At 39.6% G+C, this 14,728-nt stretch overlaps 1 protein-coding gene across 1 annotated transcript in view; it reads right to left on the reverse strand.

Moving 5' to 3' along the window:
• The window catches only part of zc3h18 (zinc finger CCCH-type containing 18), a 54,832-nt gene that overhangs the window by 286 nt on the left and 39,818 nt on the right, over positions 1–14,728 (reverse strand). Inside the window, exons 14-20 of the mRNA XM_063479015.1 lie at positions 11,436–11,552; positions 11,221–11,229; positions 10,926–11,131; positions 6,875–7,089; positions 5,162–5,261; positions 3,657–3,744; positions 1–719 (exon numbers count right to left, since the gene is read on the reverse strand). The exon at positions 1–719 is cut by the window's left edge and continues 286 nt beyond it. Coding sequence (XP_063335085.1) covers positions 509–719; positions 3,657–3,744; positions 5,162–5,261; positions 6,875–7,089; positions 10,926–11,131; positions 11,221–11,229; positions 11,436–11,552 — 946 coding nt within the window. The 3' untranslated portion in view covers positions 1–508. The remainder of the gene's footprint in view (positions 720–3,656; positions 3,745–5,161; positions 5,262–6,874; positions 7,090–10,925; positions 11,132–11,220; positions 11,230–11,435; positions 11,553–14,728) is intronic.

Raw genomic sequence — 14,728 nt, forward strand, 5'->3', positions numbered from 1 at the left:
TAAAAGAGATAGAAACGGCTCAGTGTTTATAGATCTATTATTCATCACACCATGAGGAAAATGCTTCCATTCTAGTGAGGGAACAAAGTGAGCAGCAGGTAAACACAGTACCCCTTTACTATCCTGTCTCTGCATTATGAAGTCTAAACATATTGCACTCCATTCCTGAGACGTCCCTTTCCTTGCCAAATGCCTAGATGACCTCTTCTATTTGTGAGGTAATATGTGGCTGAGACATTAAAAGGATTTTAACGGGAGCAAACTCGGGAACATGGAAGTGATCAATGTTTGAAAAATGAAGCAGAGCCCATCAAGCCCAAGGTGGTTTTTGTGGCAATTACTTCCTGTTCACTCACACAACAGCCTTTGTAACCAAACCATACAACATTTTTACATGTCCATTGGAGATTTGAGAAAAAACAAAACAAAAAACAGTCCACCCCGTGACCCTCACGGTTGCCCAGGCAGACTTTGCATGTGGATGAACAGGTTAGGGCTGTGCTGCCATTTATTTGGCAGGAATCTTTGCTCGTTTACGGGCGATGGCATCTTCCACAGCCTTCAGCTGTTTCAGAAGCTCCTCACGCCGGGACAGCGTGTTACTGGGTTTGCTAGAACCCGATCCGGCACCAGATGCTGGACTCGGTGCGACCAGCTTGGCCGATGGAGCTGCTGGGCTTTTCCCAGATGATTTGGGAGGTGGAGACAGAGGACGTTTTCTAAGAAGACAGACAGAGTTAGGGGTTATAATTACCAGCCAAGTGCAGATGGGAATACATGACTAAAAACAGGAAAAGAAATGGCCAACGAGAAGCACAGAAAGAATAAGAATATGATTCTGTAGCCAGGGAATGTCTGAGAGCCATTCCCTGCATTCACTACTTCCACTACTGAATAAGCCTTTGTTTAACAACACTTAAGTCAGATGACAGCACACATCATGTCTTCTGTTTTAAACGGGATGTTATGTTGATTCATCAACTATTATAAACCCATTCAGTATTTATCTACATCTGGGTGTGTTTTAACTGCTAAACTCTTTAATGCTAGTTGTTAAAGCTAGTTATCCACTAACTTTAGTTATAACTAGATCCCTGCAAGTTTCAACAAGTTCAATATAAAACTTTGTCAGCTTTAAAGTAATTACATACAATTCTTAATATCACATATTTAACAGGTTAAATATAGAATCAACCAACCAAAATCAGCCATCTATGAATTAATCTTTTAACATTACAATGATTCAAATACTTTTTAGTCTTTAGACTGCTAACGAAAGTAAAGAAGTTTAAGCGATACTTTTGAGCTAAAAAAAGAAAACGCAAACAAAAAAACCCCTCTATTTGCATATCAGTCAATGACAAGCAGAAACAATTCTCAGTTTTCAGAAACTAGAAGCAGTTTTGTGGAAGCTTTTTTTTCATTTCTGGTTAACTGTGCAGATTGAAAATAGTACCTGCTGAGCATCTAATGAACTGTTGACACTGTCCCTGAACCATTTTAAAAATCTTTTGATCAAAAGCCTTTTGGTAAATTAGACTACTGAACAATGTTGATATTGTTTATGATACTGGCCTTTCAGTTAATTAAACAATTACTACTATTCGGGTATACCAAAGTTTAACAATGCCTATAGCATAGTACAGTATTTGATGCTTATTCACCACATAGTAAAAATGATTACCTTTTGCATTTGGGACTGTTGGTCAGACAAAACAAGGAAATGGAAATGGTCCCTTTGATCTCTCAATTTTCACAAGTCTGTTCAGAGTTTCACTAAGGCAATTCCCTGGCCCCAACATAACCCTCTCTGTTATTTCTCATGTGTGTCTGCTGACATGCCTCAATTTTGCTCATCAGCTACTGCAGGCTAAAATAGTTGACTAGTGTATATGACCCAGGTTAACCTTGCTGTGTTGCTGCTAAAGTAAACATTACTATTAGGGGTGGGTTTTTATAATCGATTTATCGATTAAAATCGATTCTGGCTTGGATAACGTGAAATCGATTCATTAAAATCCTGAATCGATTTTTTAATATAAATTTATTTTGCCCAAAATGCCAGAATCTCAGGTGAAACCTCACAAAATTTCAACAACCACCAAACAGCTAAGACAGTAAATGAGAGCAGAAACACGGATTCTGCACAAAGACGCAAACACACAGCGCGGACCCGCGGATCAAAATCAGTGAGATGTCGCCTTTCTCACCCGACGGCATGGACACGGTCGGGGCTGAAAGCCGACATCTCGCTGATTCTGATCTGTCGGCGGGTCCGCGCTTTGTGTTCACGCCCTTTTTGCGCTGATTCTAAAGCTGTTAGTTTTAGCTCTCTCCAAACAATATTGACCGATCCAGCAGCAAAAGAAGATCCAAACTACGCTTCACATAAACATCGTCATGAACTCCCTCTGACCTTTACTGTTTTGCTTCCACCACGATAAAATCACACGTCATGCACAGTTCTCTCTCTCTCTCTCTGTACTTCAAGAACAGTGTTTTCTGCATTATTCGCTTGCTTGTTACGCACAAGTCTACCGTTGTTTACAGTGCTGTGGGCCGCTGTTTTTTTTTTCGTTTTACATACTTCCGAAAAGAAAACCTAATTTCTGCCGTTCAATACTGAACAAATTTAAACTTTTTAAAATTATGCAAAATGCAAAACGCTTAGCCGTGTCTCTAATAAAACCGCTGTAACGTCAGAAGTAACGTTCATATGTTGATTAATGGTTTTCTTTCGTTTTTGATGTACTGCAGAATATTTTTATAAAATCCCAGGCCAGGAAAACCACCTTCATGTTTTTCTGTGTTTTATCTTCAGCTACTTTGACACAAAGGCATCTGCTGTGACGCTTACACCTTTGATAAAGTCTTGCTTGTGTCAGCTTCCTTTTTATAGATACAAAAATATGTAAATGTACTGATCTGAATTATAATATTTCTGACTGTCAAAATTTCCCCGATTCAAATCGAATTGAATTGAATCGAATTGAATTGAATCGAATTGAATTGAATCGAATCGTGGATCGAATCGATTCGGGACCTTGTGAATCGGAAACGAATCGATTCTAGAAATCAGTGACGATACCCAGCCCTAATTACTATCTCTTCATGTTGGAAAAAAAAAACAAACTTGCCACCATCTCTTCTTTTTGAACTTTCCTATTTCCAAAGCCAGGAAACAACCTAACGGGAACATTTACACTGGATGTGCAAAGTGGTATGACATGAATCCATACATTATTCATAATGGAAGTCACAATGAGAGTTTCATGATGGAGAAAACAAATTGTTATTTGTTTTATTCTTTCATTTGGTTCTGCCTCTGTGTTCAGAGTACAAAACAGGATGCTTGATAACACAACGGAATTATTTCATAGAGGGGATTTTGCACAAGAGACAATGCATACTACAACACGTGCAGGGAAGGTTTACTATCTGTGGCCTGTTCCTCATTTTGGCTTATGAAGTTTGCCAGACCACATGACATGACAGACATGTGTTTGGCCTGAGTCACCATGATCACTGCTGCCTATACAGAGGCTGTACAACACAGAGAAAGGTGATTTAAGAAATTCCACAGTTCTAGCTGAATGTCTTTTGTGTTCAGTGAAGGTTTAAAAACCACAGGCCTTCAGCAACAATAAGCCACCAACCTGTCTCCCTGTGGGGGCATGGGTCGCCCTCTGGGTCGATCTATTCGAGGAGAAAGTGGGAGTCGGCCAGGTATCCTCTTATCGCGGCCTAAAAAACACCAGATTAAGAGATAATGAGCCAGACAGACTAAACTACATTAAAGCTGTTCATATGAAAACAGGTGCAATTTTTTCCACTGTCTTTATCACCCAAGTATCAAATAATTCCCATATTTCCGGAACCATTTGAATCTTCTCTCTATCCCAAAATAGTTAAGGAGTTATAACAATATGAAAGCACATGGTAAAATCCAGACAGAGCTGATTTTTTATGTGTTCACACAGTACCTTGTGAATGCTTTGCGGTTCTGGGATACAGCAAATATCCCCGTAAACACTGTCTTCTTTTCTTTCCGAAACCGTTTTTCACACTTTGGGTGAGGCTCAATTACAATGTGGGCTTGTATTTTTGTAATGTAAGTTAACAGAAGGTAAGCTGATATTCAAATTAACCCAGCACTTTTAAATCATGAAGAATGGTGGTGCATCCCAAATGCTCGTGCAGAGCGCACTTTGAAATATTTTTTAGGCTTTTGCCGCTGCTTCTCCATTTGTGTGTCCTGGTGCAGCTACACTGGTAGTAAGAATGTACAAGCAGGTTGTCCTATACTAGCATTTCTTTCACACAAGTCCTGGGAGCATAGATTCTAAGATGGCATAAAAAGAGTTTATTGCTATTAATGGAAAATAATAACGGCAATAATATGAGCTGTGCAAAAACAAAAACACTCCGCTGTTAGTTTGTTTACTGAGCTAATTAAAATCTGTCACTAAGGCAACGGGTCTTAGCCCTTAGATTGAATGGGTGGATGTTAGGTGTGTGCATAGGGGCATCCACAAATATCTCATAGTGCTGCTGGAAAAAATATACAAGGGCAAAACGCATAGAGTAAAGGCTGCAGTTTGCTCTTTCCTGGCGCATCCCTCAATTGCGGTGACAGATTTGCAGGAGTTTATTAACCTGTTGGGGCAGTGTGTGGAGACGCGTTCACTTGCACGGAAGACGAACACACCCAGTTGTTGGTGCCAAAAAGCCACTGAGAAATTATTTTCCAGGCGGCTCATTACAACCCAATGGCATGGAAGATTGTGGGATATAAAGAACTCTGGAGCTAATAATGACTGGGCATTCGGGGGGATGTGCAACGATGCGTCTTGTCCTGACTGTTAGATTTCATTCACGAAGGATGAAAGCAATTGGGATCGCTGGTTAGACCCTCTGTTGTTTACAGGTTCCCCAGTTAATGTTTGGGGTTTTAGACCTAATTGAAGAAAACTGGAAGGAAGGAATGAAATTCAGTATGTTCTGGACCTGAGAGCAAAGCTAGACACACTGAGTAGGTTTTCCTGGGAGAATTTGCTCCAGGCCCAGGAATGTTGGCAGCTCCTGTACAACAGAGGGGCTAGGCTCAGGCAAATTTCCCTGGGAGACAAAGTGCTTCTATTTAGTCAGTCATGTTTCTCACCTTTGTCTGGAGACATAGCCATTCTTTTGTTGAGGGGGGAACCTGGCCTGTCTTTGTCTCCAGGCAGGTACCGCTTCCTGTTGCCTTTGTCTCCCTGCTGCTGAAAATTGAACAATTAAAACATTCAGAAAAAATTACAGAAAAGCAAGAAATGGGTCCATACTGGAATGGAAATCAAGCTCAAGTAAAGAGTCAAGTTGTCTATTGTTTCATGCAAAAATGCAAATAAACTTTGAGATGACACTTGCTGGGAGCATAGATACTCTCTATCAGATACAAGAGGAGTGATTGAAGTTGACAAAATTTTTAGGTTAGTTCCTTATTAAGATTAAAATTTGTTTAAAATATTTTAATTTATTCTAATTTCAGGATTTAAACCACAGGCCCAAAAGTGCCACTAAATACATTATGGTTGGACAAAAATCAGTGTGTTCAAAATGTAAATTTTTGGGTAAATGTGGAGCTCTTCAGTGTGCAGGCTGCAGATCTTTGGCTTTTAAAGAGTTGTTTCAATTCTTCTGATGAGTTTCAGCCAGGATTTAATTCATCATAGCACAGAAACAGCACTAGTGAAGGTTACTAATCTTATGGCCTCCGACAGTGGACCGGTCTGTGCTTGGTTTCACAGTAGCACCTAACACCACTGAACATTTTACTTTGGAGACTGTAACAGACAGTGAATTAATTCAATGTTTTTTTTTGCGTATTTGTTAGAAACATTTTTTTAAATTTTCCTTGAACTGCATACTGTGAAGATGAACGTACTTTCTTCTGTTTGGTTACAATTGGCAATGAGGTGCGTTCAATGAGTCTCTTTTAGTTTGAGTTTCCATGTAAAACATGATAAAACAGGAATTTATGTATGTACGCTCGTATTTGCCTCGTTAATCTTGGTAACAATGTTTTTTTTGTTTTTTTTTAAACCATGTCTCACGTGATGGTTTAAATCATTTTATTTTCACTGAGTATGTGAGACAGGCTAAAAGAACATGATTGTTTTATGCTTAGGAAACTGTTGAGATTTCTAAATACAGTTGCTTTCATTTTATTTGTCCTCACAATAACAATGCTGAGTGATCCTGTTGGTGAGCTTGGAATAACTGATCTGTAAACAAAGAACTTCTCCTTGTGGTAACTAATGGCAGTAACAGAGACTATAATACACCATTTGGTTTAATGGTAATGCATTCCACTAGCTTGAATCATAATTTTTTAGATAGATTCCAGTCTGTAAACATACTGCTTTTTCTTAAACTTAAAAGCGAAGTGACAAGTTGGTCAAGATTCTTTTCACGTTGTACATACTTTCCTTATAAATTTTAATTAAAAAGATTGCATACATTCCATTTACGATGGAGATGACACCCAGTTATGTTTATCAAGCCAGATGCCACACTGATAAAGGTTATAGTTGGGCCTGGATCAGGCGACCCTAAACCATCTATTAGTTATGCTGCTAAAGGTTTGTGTTGTTGGTGAATTTCCATGATTCACGGAGTCATAATGTCTATTGCGTTGATGCTAGTATGGATTGTCAGAGTGTGTCAAAAGAGGCTATTTTTCACTTGTATAGATGTCAGAAAGTACATTTTCTTTAAGGACTTATTATCTTGAACATTAAAGAGTCACAAAAAGCCATTAGAAACAAAAAAGGTGAGGTTTTCTGATTTAGATAACCAGACTCCTTTAAATGTAAGAAAGCAGAATATTAACCTTGTTAAGGAGGGTGAGCTTGATGTCTCTGTGGGAACTTGAACTGCCATAGTTTCCAGGGGGGCCCATGGTGCCAGGTGGAGGATGTACTGGGTGCCCCCCCCTGTTACCAGGGCCTGCTCTGGGCATGGGATTTCCTTCTCTGGGTGGGGGACCAGACTGGTCGATCTTTCTTCGATCTTCTCTGAAGGGTTCATCCTTTTTCGATGGTCTTTCTTTAATGATGAAAAAAGAAATATGAGAATGTCATGTGTGCAGACCCAATGTCTGATTGAAACACAGGAGGACTTACACGTAAGCTTCCAGCTTATCAAATCCCACTGAGCAGTCCTTCCCTTTAAATCTAACCTCTCTTCTTCCTCTCCTGTAATGTCTTTCTTATCTTTCTCCATCTCTGAGTGGTTAGTGGAAGTTAGCTCTTTCTTTTCTCTCTCTGTGAAATATAGCAGCTAGACCTTTAGCTAGCAGTACACTGTGCGACAAACTGCACACAAACAGTTTGTGTGTTTGCTGATGTTTGTTGAGCTAATTGCTGCTCTTCAGTAGCACTAGCTAGATGCTGAAGCACCGCAACCGCAATTTACGGAAAGAGCTGTCTCTATTATCTGAGGTGGCAGACGTCTTTTAATATCTGTCAGACAATGCTCAGGATTTTCTTACAACCTGTTGTGGCTAGTGCTATATCCTCTATGCCAGGGGTCGGCAACCCTGGGCACGCGTGCCACAGCTGGCACGCGAAGGGTTAACTGATGGCACGACCATAGCTGGACTGGCCATCGGGCATACCGGGCATTTACCCGGTGGGCCGATTGTGATTTTTTGTTTTTGCGGGCCGATGTTGTTGTTTTTTTGTAACGGTACAAACAATGAAAGGTGGTGGATTGGCCAGAAGCTGGCCGATGTGTAAAAATAACTCAGTTGTTTGGTGGTGGCTATGGCGGAGCTTCCACAGAGGCCAGTAGGTGGATGAGGGAAAGGGGAGGCAGGAGGAGGAGAGACCCGAGGCAGCCGCCGGTCCGAGTGTCAGGTGAACTGAACTTCAGGTAAGAAGTTATGACCTGCAGTCTATCTGGGTCAGATATAAACCAAGTTTAGGTGGAGTTTATTTTCGTTGTGCTGACTTTTTACAGTCAGTTACAATAACTCGTACTGCGTACTAGCTAACATAACGGAGTTTCTTTACAGCTGGGTGGTTGCTATGATGTTGAACTTTATTTTATTCACAAGGTTAATTATTAGAGTTGCCAACCGTCCCGTAAAAAACGGAATCGTCCCGTATTCAGAGAAAATATTACGCGTTTCGTATTGAGGTGAAAAGGAGCACAGTTTGTCCCATACTTTAGCTAGAATGGAAAAAGACACAAAGCTGGAGTTATTCTGTGTCTTTACGTTGCACAGCTGCCTCTTCTTCTCTCATTCTCTCCCCCTCCCTCTCCTGTTGCTACTTCAATAATGAAACTGATCAATGATCAGCTGATCGGTATTTCTGTCGGGTAAGTCCCGTCTCTCTTGTTTGTTTATCGCTCACTTTGCGCCAGAAAGAGGAAACCAGCGGATGTCACGCTAACCAACAGCAGCACGTTTAAGCTTGATCGGCTGTTGTTAGAAAATATTTAACATTAATTTCTAGTATCAGCTGATGTTTGCTGGAGCCACAGCTGTAAAAGCTGCTGGTCATGATGTTGGTTTGGATATCTGGTGAGAGGGAAACATGAAGATGAAACCAGCACATGTCCTTACTGAATCATCAGAGCTGAACAGGTGATGGAGAAAGAGGTTTACCTTTAAGGCGGCATGAATAAGTTGAAGGGAAGTAATGAACTGTTTCTGAGAGACAAATAACACCAGGATCCTTTTCTATGTAGCTGACAGCTGGTAACTGTGCAGGGGCGGGTCTAGCAAAGTTTTGCCAGGGGGCCAGGTAGGGCATTAACAGGGAAAGGGGGGCAAAAAGAAATACTTTTCTTTCTTATTCTCATTTAAAATGTCTCGCTTTTAATAAATAATGATCAGAATCTTACAACCAAAGTTTTTGTCTGATGTAAAATATATAGAAATCATACATATACCAGTTTTTTTATACCCGATTTTTTGTAGCAGTCCGGCCCTGGGCACAACACGCAGTCAATTAATCTGAGAGGGTGCATTAAAAAATAAATGGCAGTGCACATCGCAAATTAGCTCGCATAGACACATTATTTGTGCCGCTTCTTAATGACGGTATCTTAGCTAACAACCCCAACTACCAGATTCAACTTGTAATTGGCTAAACATAACCTACCGGTGAGAGGGATGTTGCTAGCTGGCAGTTTTTTCAAGCGATGTTGAAATTTCCACATTCCGACATTTCAAAAGCTTCAGGAGCTGTCCGCTCAGCGCAGCGTCAGCACCATGGAAATACACGGATACATCCGTAGGCTCGAGACAGAATTCACAATGAGTTTTCGGGACTTTCAGGTGTGTGGACCAATGCTTTCTTTTGTGATCAAACCAGAAAGCTTTAATGAGCAGCTGGGTTTGTCTCGCATTAACTGGCTGGACACAGAGGACATCGAAATGCAGCTGACTGAACTGAAAACCTCGACTCTGTGGGGGTCAAAGTTTGCAGAACTACGAACACAGCTGGAATCCACAGCTGTGCGTGTTCATGAAGCTTGCATTTTCACTTGCTGGACATCACTACCTGACAAGTTTAACTGTCTTCAGAACATTGCAGAGGCCTTATTGACAGTACTTGGCTCTACATATCTGTGTTAGCAGATTTTCTCTCACATGAAGAGTGTCCTCAGGTAGCCGTCTGAATGCTGGACACTCGGAGACCTGTGTCTCTGAGTGGGAGACCAGAGATCACATTAACATGTGTATGCCTGTATTAACAAACATGCCATATTGGCCCAGTTTATTTTTCTTATCATTGTTGTGAGGAGGCCATAAATAGCATTTGTTTTTTCTGTTGTACAGTTCATTTGCTGTTATGGAGTTTTTGTTATGTTTAAAAATAGCTGATAACTATTCGCTGATAGCTGCCAACATCTGCGAACAAATATAATTCCATAAAGTGGTTCTATATAGTGTGTAACTGTTAATATAGAGCGTTATTAAATTTATTGCTAATGCAATCATGTGGCATATTGACTTCTGAGGAAATTTTAGATGGTACTCATCATCAGAAAGGTTGCAAACCACTGCTCTATGCTGTTGCAATGCTGGAGAAGCAGGTTGAGGGGTCACAGATGCCAACAGACTCATTAACTTGATCCACAAGGCCAGTAGCATTGTGCGGATGGAGCTAGGGTTTCTCAAGATGATGTCAGAGAGGTGGATGTTGTACAAGATAAGGACAATGCTAGACAAAATCTACAACTCACTCCATGACATGTTGGCCAGTCACAAAAGCACATTCAGTGAGAGACTAGGATGACCTAAATGTGCATCTCAGCGTCATAGGAAATAATTTCTGCCTGTAGAAATACACACCCATAATAGGTGAGTGTACTTCCTTTTTACCTTGACTGTGTATTCAACTAAATTTTTTGTCTCCTTTCAACCATAGTGTTTGTTCTGGCCTCATCTCTCTGTGCTTTCCTTTTGTTCTCTTCTTCTTTCCCTCACCCCCCAACTGGTTTCAGCAAATGGCTGCCCCTCCCTGAGCTTGTGTTCTGCTTGGGGATTGTGTCACTGGGGTTTTTCTGCCATTACAGGTCTTTGCATGAGACTGTTGTGAGGAACTGACAGCTAAGTAAAAATGAACTGAATTCATTAATTCCAGTTGTATTTAGTAGTAAACCATTTTTTACGTTAAGACCAACTGTTTGATTTCAGATTTAATTTCTAGCTGTTAGATTAAATAAAATTATACTTAACAAACTTTGCTTAAAATTAAACGTATGAATATGGGCTACGTAAAACTGAGAAAGGTCAAACTTTGGGAAGAAATTGGGGGTTGAAAAGAATCAATCTGTTATTTCCAGCAGCACTACATTTATGTTTGCATGATGGGCTGTTGGGTCCTGTGTTCCAGCTGAATGCGTGCTAGGTGGCTTGTACTAACCCCTATTCTTGTCTCTTCCATGTGGGGACCGATCGCGTGGAGGCCCTCGCTCCTTGCGAGGGTGATTTGGTGTGGGTGAGCGTGAGCTGGCAGAGGATACTGGGCTGGCTAGGTCAGCATACATGTCATCTGAGTCAGCACTGCGTACAGAGCTGCTGCTGGATGACGCTGATGACACAGACGACACGCTGCTCACACTAAGTGATCTGCAACAAGAATTGACAGGTTGCCCCGTGAATACACAAAACACCATACCCAAACACAAAATACAAAGCTTGAACAACAACTGTCATACCTGGATTTTCTGCAGGATTTTCCAAGAGAGGCAGAGCATGAAAGCAAGAGAAGAGAAAATATAAATTACTGAAATATAAATTACTGATCTTAGGTTGTAAATACAGATCAATAAGGGCCAAGGCAACAGATAAATAAGATATGATAGTAATAATAGTACTCAACTCTTAATTGGCAAAATGCAGTACTCAGGACAATGACTGTGTGAATAAGTACCTGGATTTCCTGGATCCAGAGTGTGACCTTGAGATGGTGTTGGATGAGGATCTAGATCTGGAGCTGGAACCAGTATAACTGCTACCACTTTCACTAATACTCCCACTCATAGTTCTCCTGCAGCACATACAGAGACAGAGCTAAGAATGCAAAAAGTTTTTTTCTTTTCTAAATAAACGAAAACCAGAGTAAGACATAGGAATTTATTCAGTAGCTTTCACACAAGCAGATCATCACCAAAAAAAGAAACCTGAAGGAGAGTACATGCTAGTACATCTAATTTATTATTTACAAATGTTCTCTTGTTAATGTTCATTCTGGGAGACTTATCAAGTCACCACCCTAATTATCATCAAATAAATCATTGCTTATTGATGTATTTTTCTAACTAACATGCTGGATAATCATATTGGTGATTTTGCAAATGTCAGTGTAGCTGCTGTCAATCGAAGCTCCCAAAATGAAGACCAAAAGTAATTTTTCAATGAGATTTTAAGAATTTCTGTGAGCAAGTTTTCAAATTTTTGTGCGCAGAGTTAGGATGGAATCGCACAATGTACAGTGCGAGCTGAAATGATCAGAACTGATTATAATGCAGAAGTTTAAGCCCATTTTAAAGGAAAATAGCTTTTAGTGTGACTATTTTTAATGTTGCTAATAAGGGTTACAGAAAAGTTTAGCAGATTAACCCTCTAGAACAGGGATGTCAAACTCATTTTACACCATGGGCCACATACAGCTCAGTTTGATCTCAACTGGGCTGGACCAGTGAAAATTTTTATGAAGAAGCTGAACTACACATTTAATCCCGGAGATATCTTAATATAAGAAAAAGTGCAATTTCAACAGTACATCTCAGTTTTTCAACATGATAAAGAAATGCTGTTGTTTAAGCTAAATGAAAGAAATCTGTCAGTGACTCTTTGGACTTAGATTGTAATAAATAAATGTAAATTCCAGTAAAGGTTCTGGTAGTTTATTCTTGTAATGATAAAACAAAGGTTCTGTTAATTCACATAGAATTTCCTTGTGTTAATATTATTATTACTTTAAAACAAACAAAAATGTAGGCATGGCCATTAACGAGGTCTTTATCAGTAGGAAAAGCTGTAAAACTTGTGAAAATACAATTTAAAGTAAAAAAATGATGCCTTCACATCTGGAGTCAAGGTTATAATTGGCCATTTTTGACATTTATATTTCACCTTTAAAAACTGTTGCCTCGCCTTGTTTGCTGTCACTCTTTTCAGCACAACCTCACAGCTGACTTTTTAGGTTTTTTTTTTTCATTTTGACATACTGTTTTAACACAATGGACATAACATAAACAAAAATGTATCAGTTGGAACATGAGTTCTTTCTGAGCTAAATAGGCGGACACAATTATCTTGCTCTCCCTACTAAAAGTCAACACTGGACAATGTTTGGCTCTTAAACAGTAAATCTTATTCCTCTGCATCATTTTTTCCCTTGTCAAATAAAACCGAAATGCTGTAAAATGCAGTGCAAGTAGGGCTGCAGTTATTGATTATTTTTTGTGAGCGTATTCTACTGATTATTCCATTGATTAATTGGATAAGAAATACTTCCTAAATAATAGTACTAACAATAAATAATATTCATAATATATTCAATATTATTTAATATTCAATAATGAGCAATAATAGATATTCACCAGAGAAAAGTCATAGGTCTTTCAAAATGAACTGGTCATTGCTTTGTATTTTAGAAATTGAGTGAGCATTTTAGAAATTAAAAGATTTTAAAGACAAAGGCAAAAATAAAAATAAAAAGAAAAGCACACATGCAATTTAAACTAACGCATTAAAAAATTGCCTATGCTCTGTCTTTAATTGGAGGTAAAAAGAGTTTTGACAGTATCACATCTCCTGGATGAGGTGGATTTGGTGTATGCTTGGCACCACTTTACTTGTGTGGGTAAGGAGGCGACCACACGCCACATGACCGGAGTGCAGCAGCCAAGTCCTTCCCATACAGTAGGATACAATATGAGACCACCTTTAGCTTTTCTGTCCCATAAATACACTACTTCCAAGTGAAACAAGCAAAAATGAAGTGGTGGAGTCATAGCAAATGCTGTATGGTACAGTCTGTACAAGACGTCTTTGTGACATTTTTGGTAATTAGATTCAAGTAATGCCTTTATAGTGCTGTACTGAGAACCAGTTAGTGAATATCTGTGACTATAGCCCCTTTTCCATTAGTACCTAACTTCAATGTTGAGGCTTCCAATCTCTTCATTGTGCACAGCACAGTCCAGAAATGTCAAACTATTATCCTTTGTATCTTCCCTGGTGAACTTTATATTTCTATCCAATGAGTTGATGTGAGCAGTGAGGGTTTCTGCTTCTTGGGTTTTGATTATGACCCAGGTGTCATCCATGTATCTGTACCGGTGACTAGCCTTATTCTGTACACGTACATTTTACTCAGCCAACTTGCTAGTCAAGCTTGCTAGCCTTAGCCAATACCTTAGAACTACACTAAATATAAAACGAAAATGGTAAATAATAAAAATAAAAGATAATATAATTCAGAACCCCAGAAACTAATCTTTTATATACAGTTTAATCTAAATTTAAACATCTAGGTGACCAGTCACGCCCACCTATACTCTTTTTAATACTGCAAGTTTAAGTTTAAACCATCGTGTTGAAGAGGCAGACAAAAAATTACACCCTTAGTTACATCATATATATATATATCGGTTCATCAGAGGGAAGTTAAAGGAAGGGAAGTAAACAGAATAACAAGTGCCTGAACTGGTTTTCCTGGATTGTTTCCACATGTAACTCAATCAGCCCACAAACTTGCACCCACCCACCCACTCACACACACACACGAAAACAGCCTTGCACACACAGACTGTTCTTCCCTGCCCTTTTACTCTTCTTCCGCTTTGGCTGATGTTGCTCTCTCACACACTCTCATATAAACAAACACAAACATAAGCGTACAAAAGAGAGGTTTTTCCTCAAACTATGTACCCACTCACTCGCCCACGTGTGAGCTCTATGGTCTTCCCCCAAAGTGGAATACATCTGCATTATCACTTACATTACAAAAATATGCAAATAAGAACACAGTTCTCCTTACTGCAAATGAAACTTTTAAACAACGCCTTTCACTGTCTGTGCACTTCCTTGAAAATGTGAGCAAAATAAACATGGTGGGCCAACATGCTGCCATCCACCTACACACACATGGAGAACATCCAAAATGTTTTATGCTCACTTGAGAATTTGGCAGGAGCCACACATTTAAGTAAGTAA

Source organism: Pelmatolapia mariae, linkage group LG7 (assembly GCF_036321145.2).
Source record: "Pelmatolapia mariae isolate MD_Pm_ZW linkage group LG7, Pm_UMD_F_2, whole genome shotgun sequence".
In the NCBI taxonomy this organism is placed as follows: Eukaryota; Metazoa; Chordata; class Actinopteri; order Cichliformes; family Cichlidae; genus Pelmatolapia; species Pelmatolapia mariae.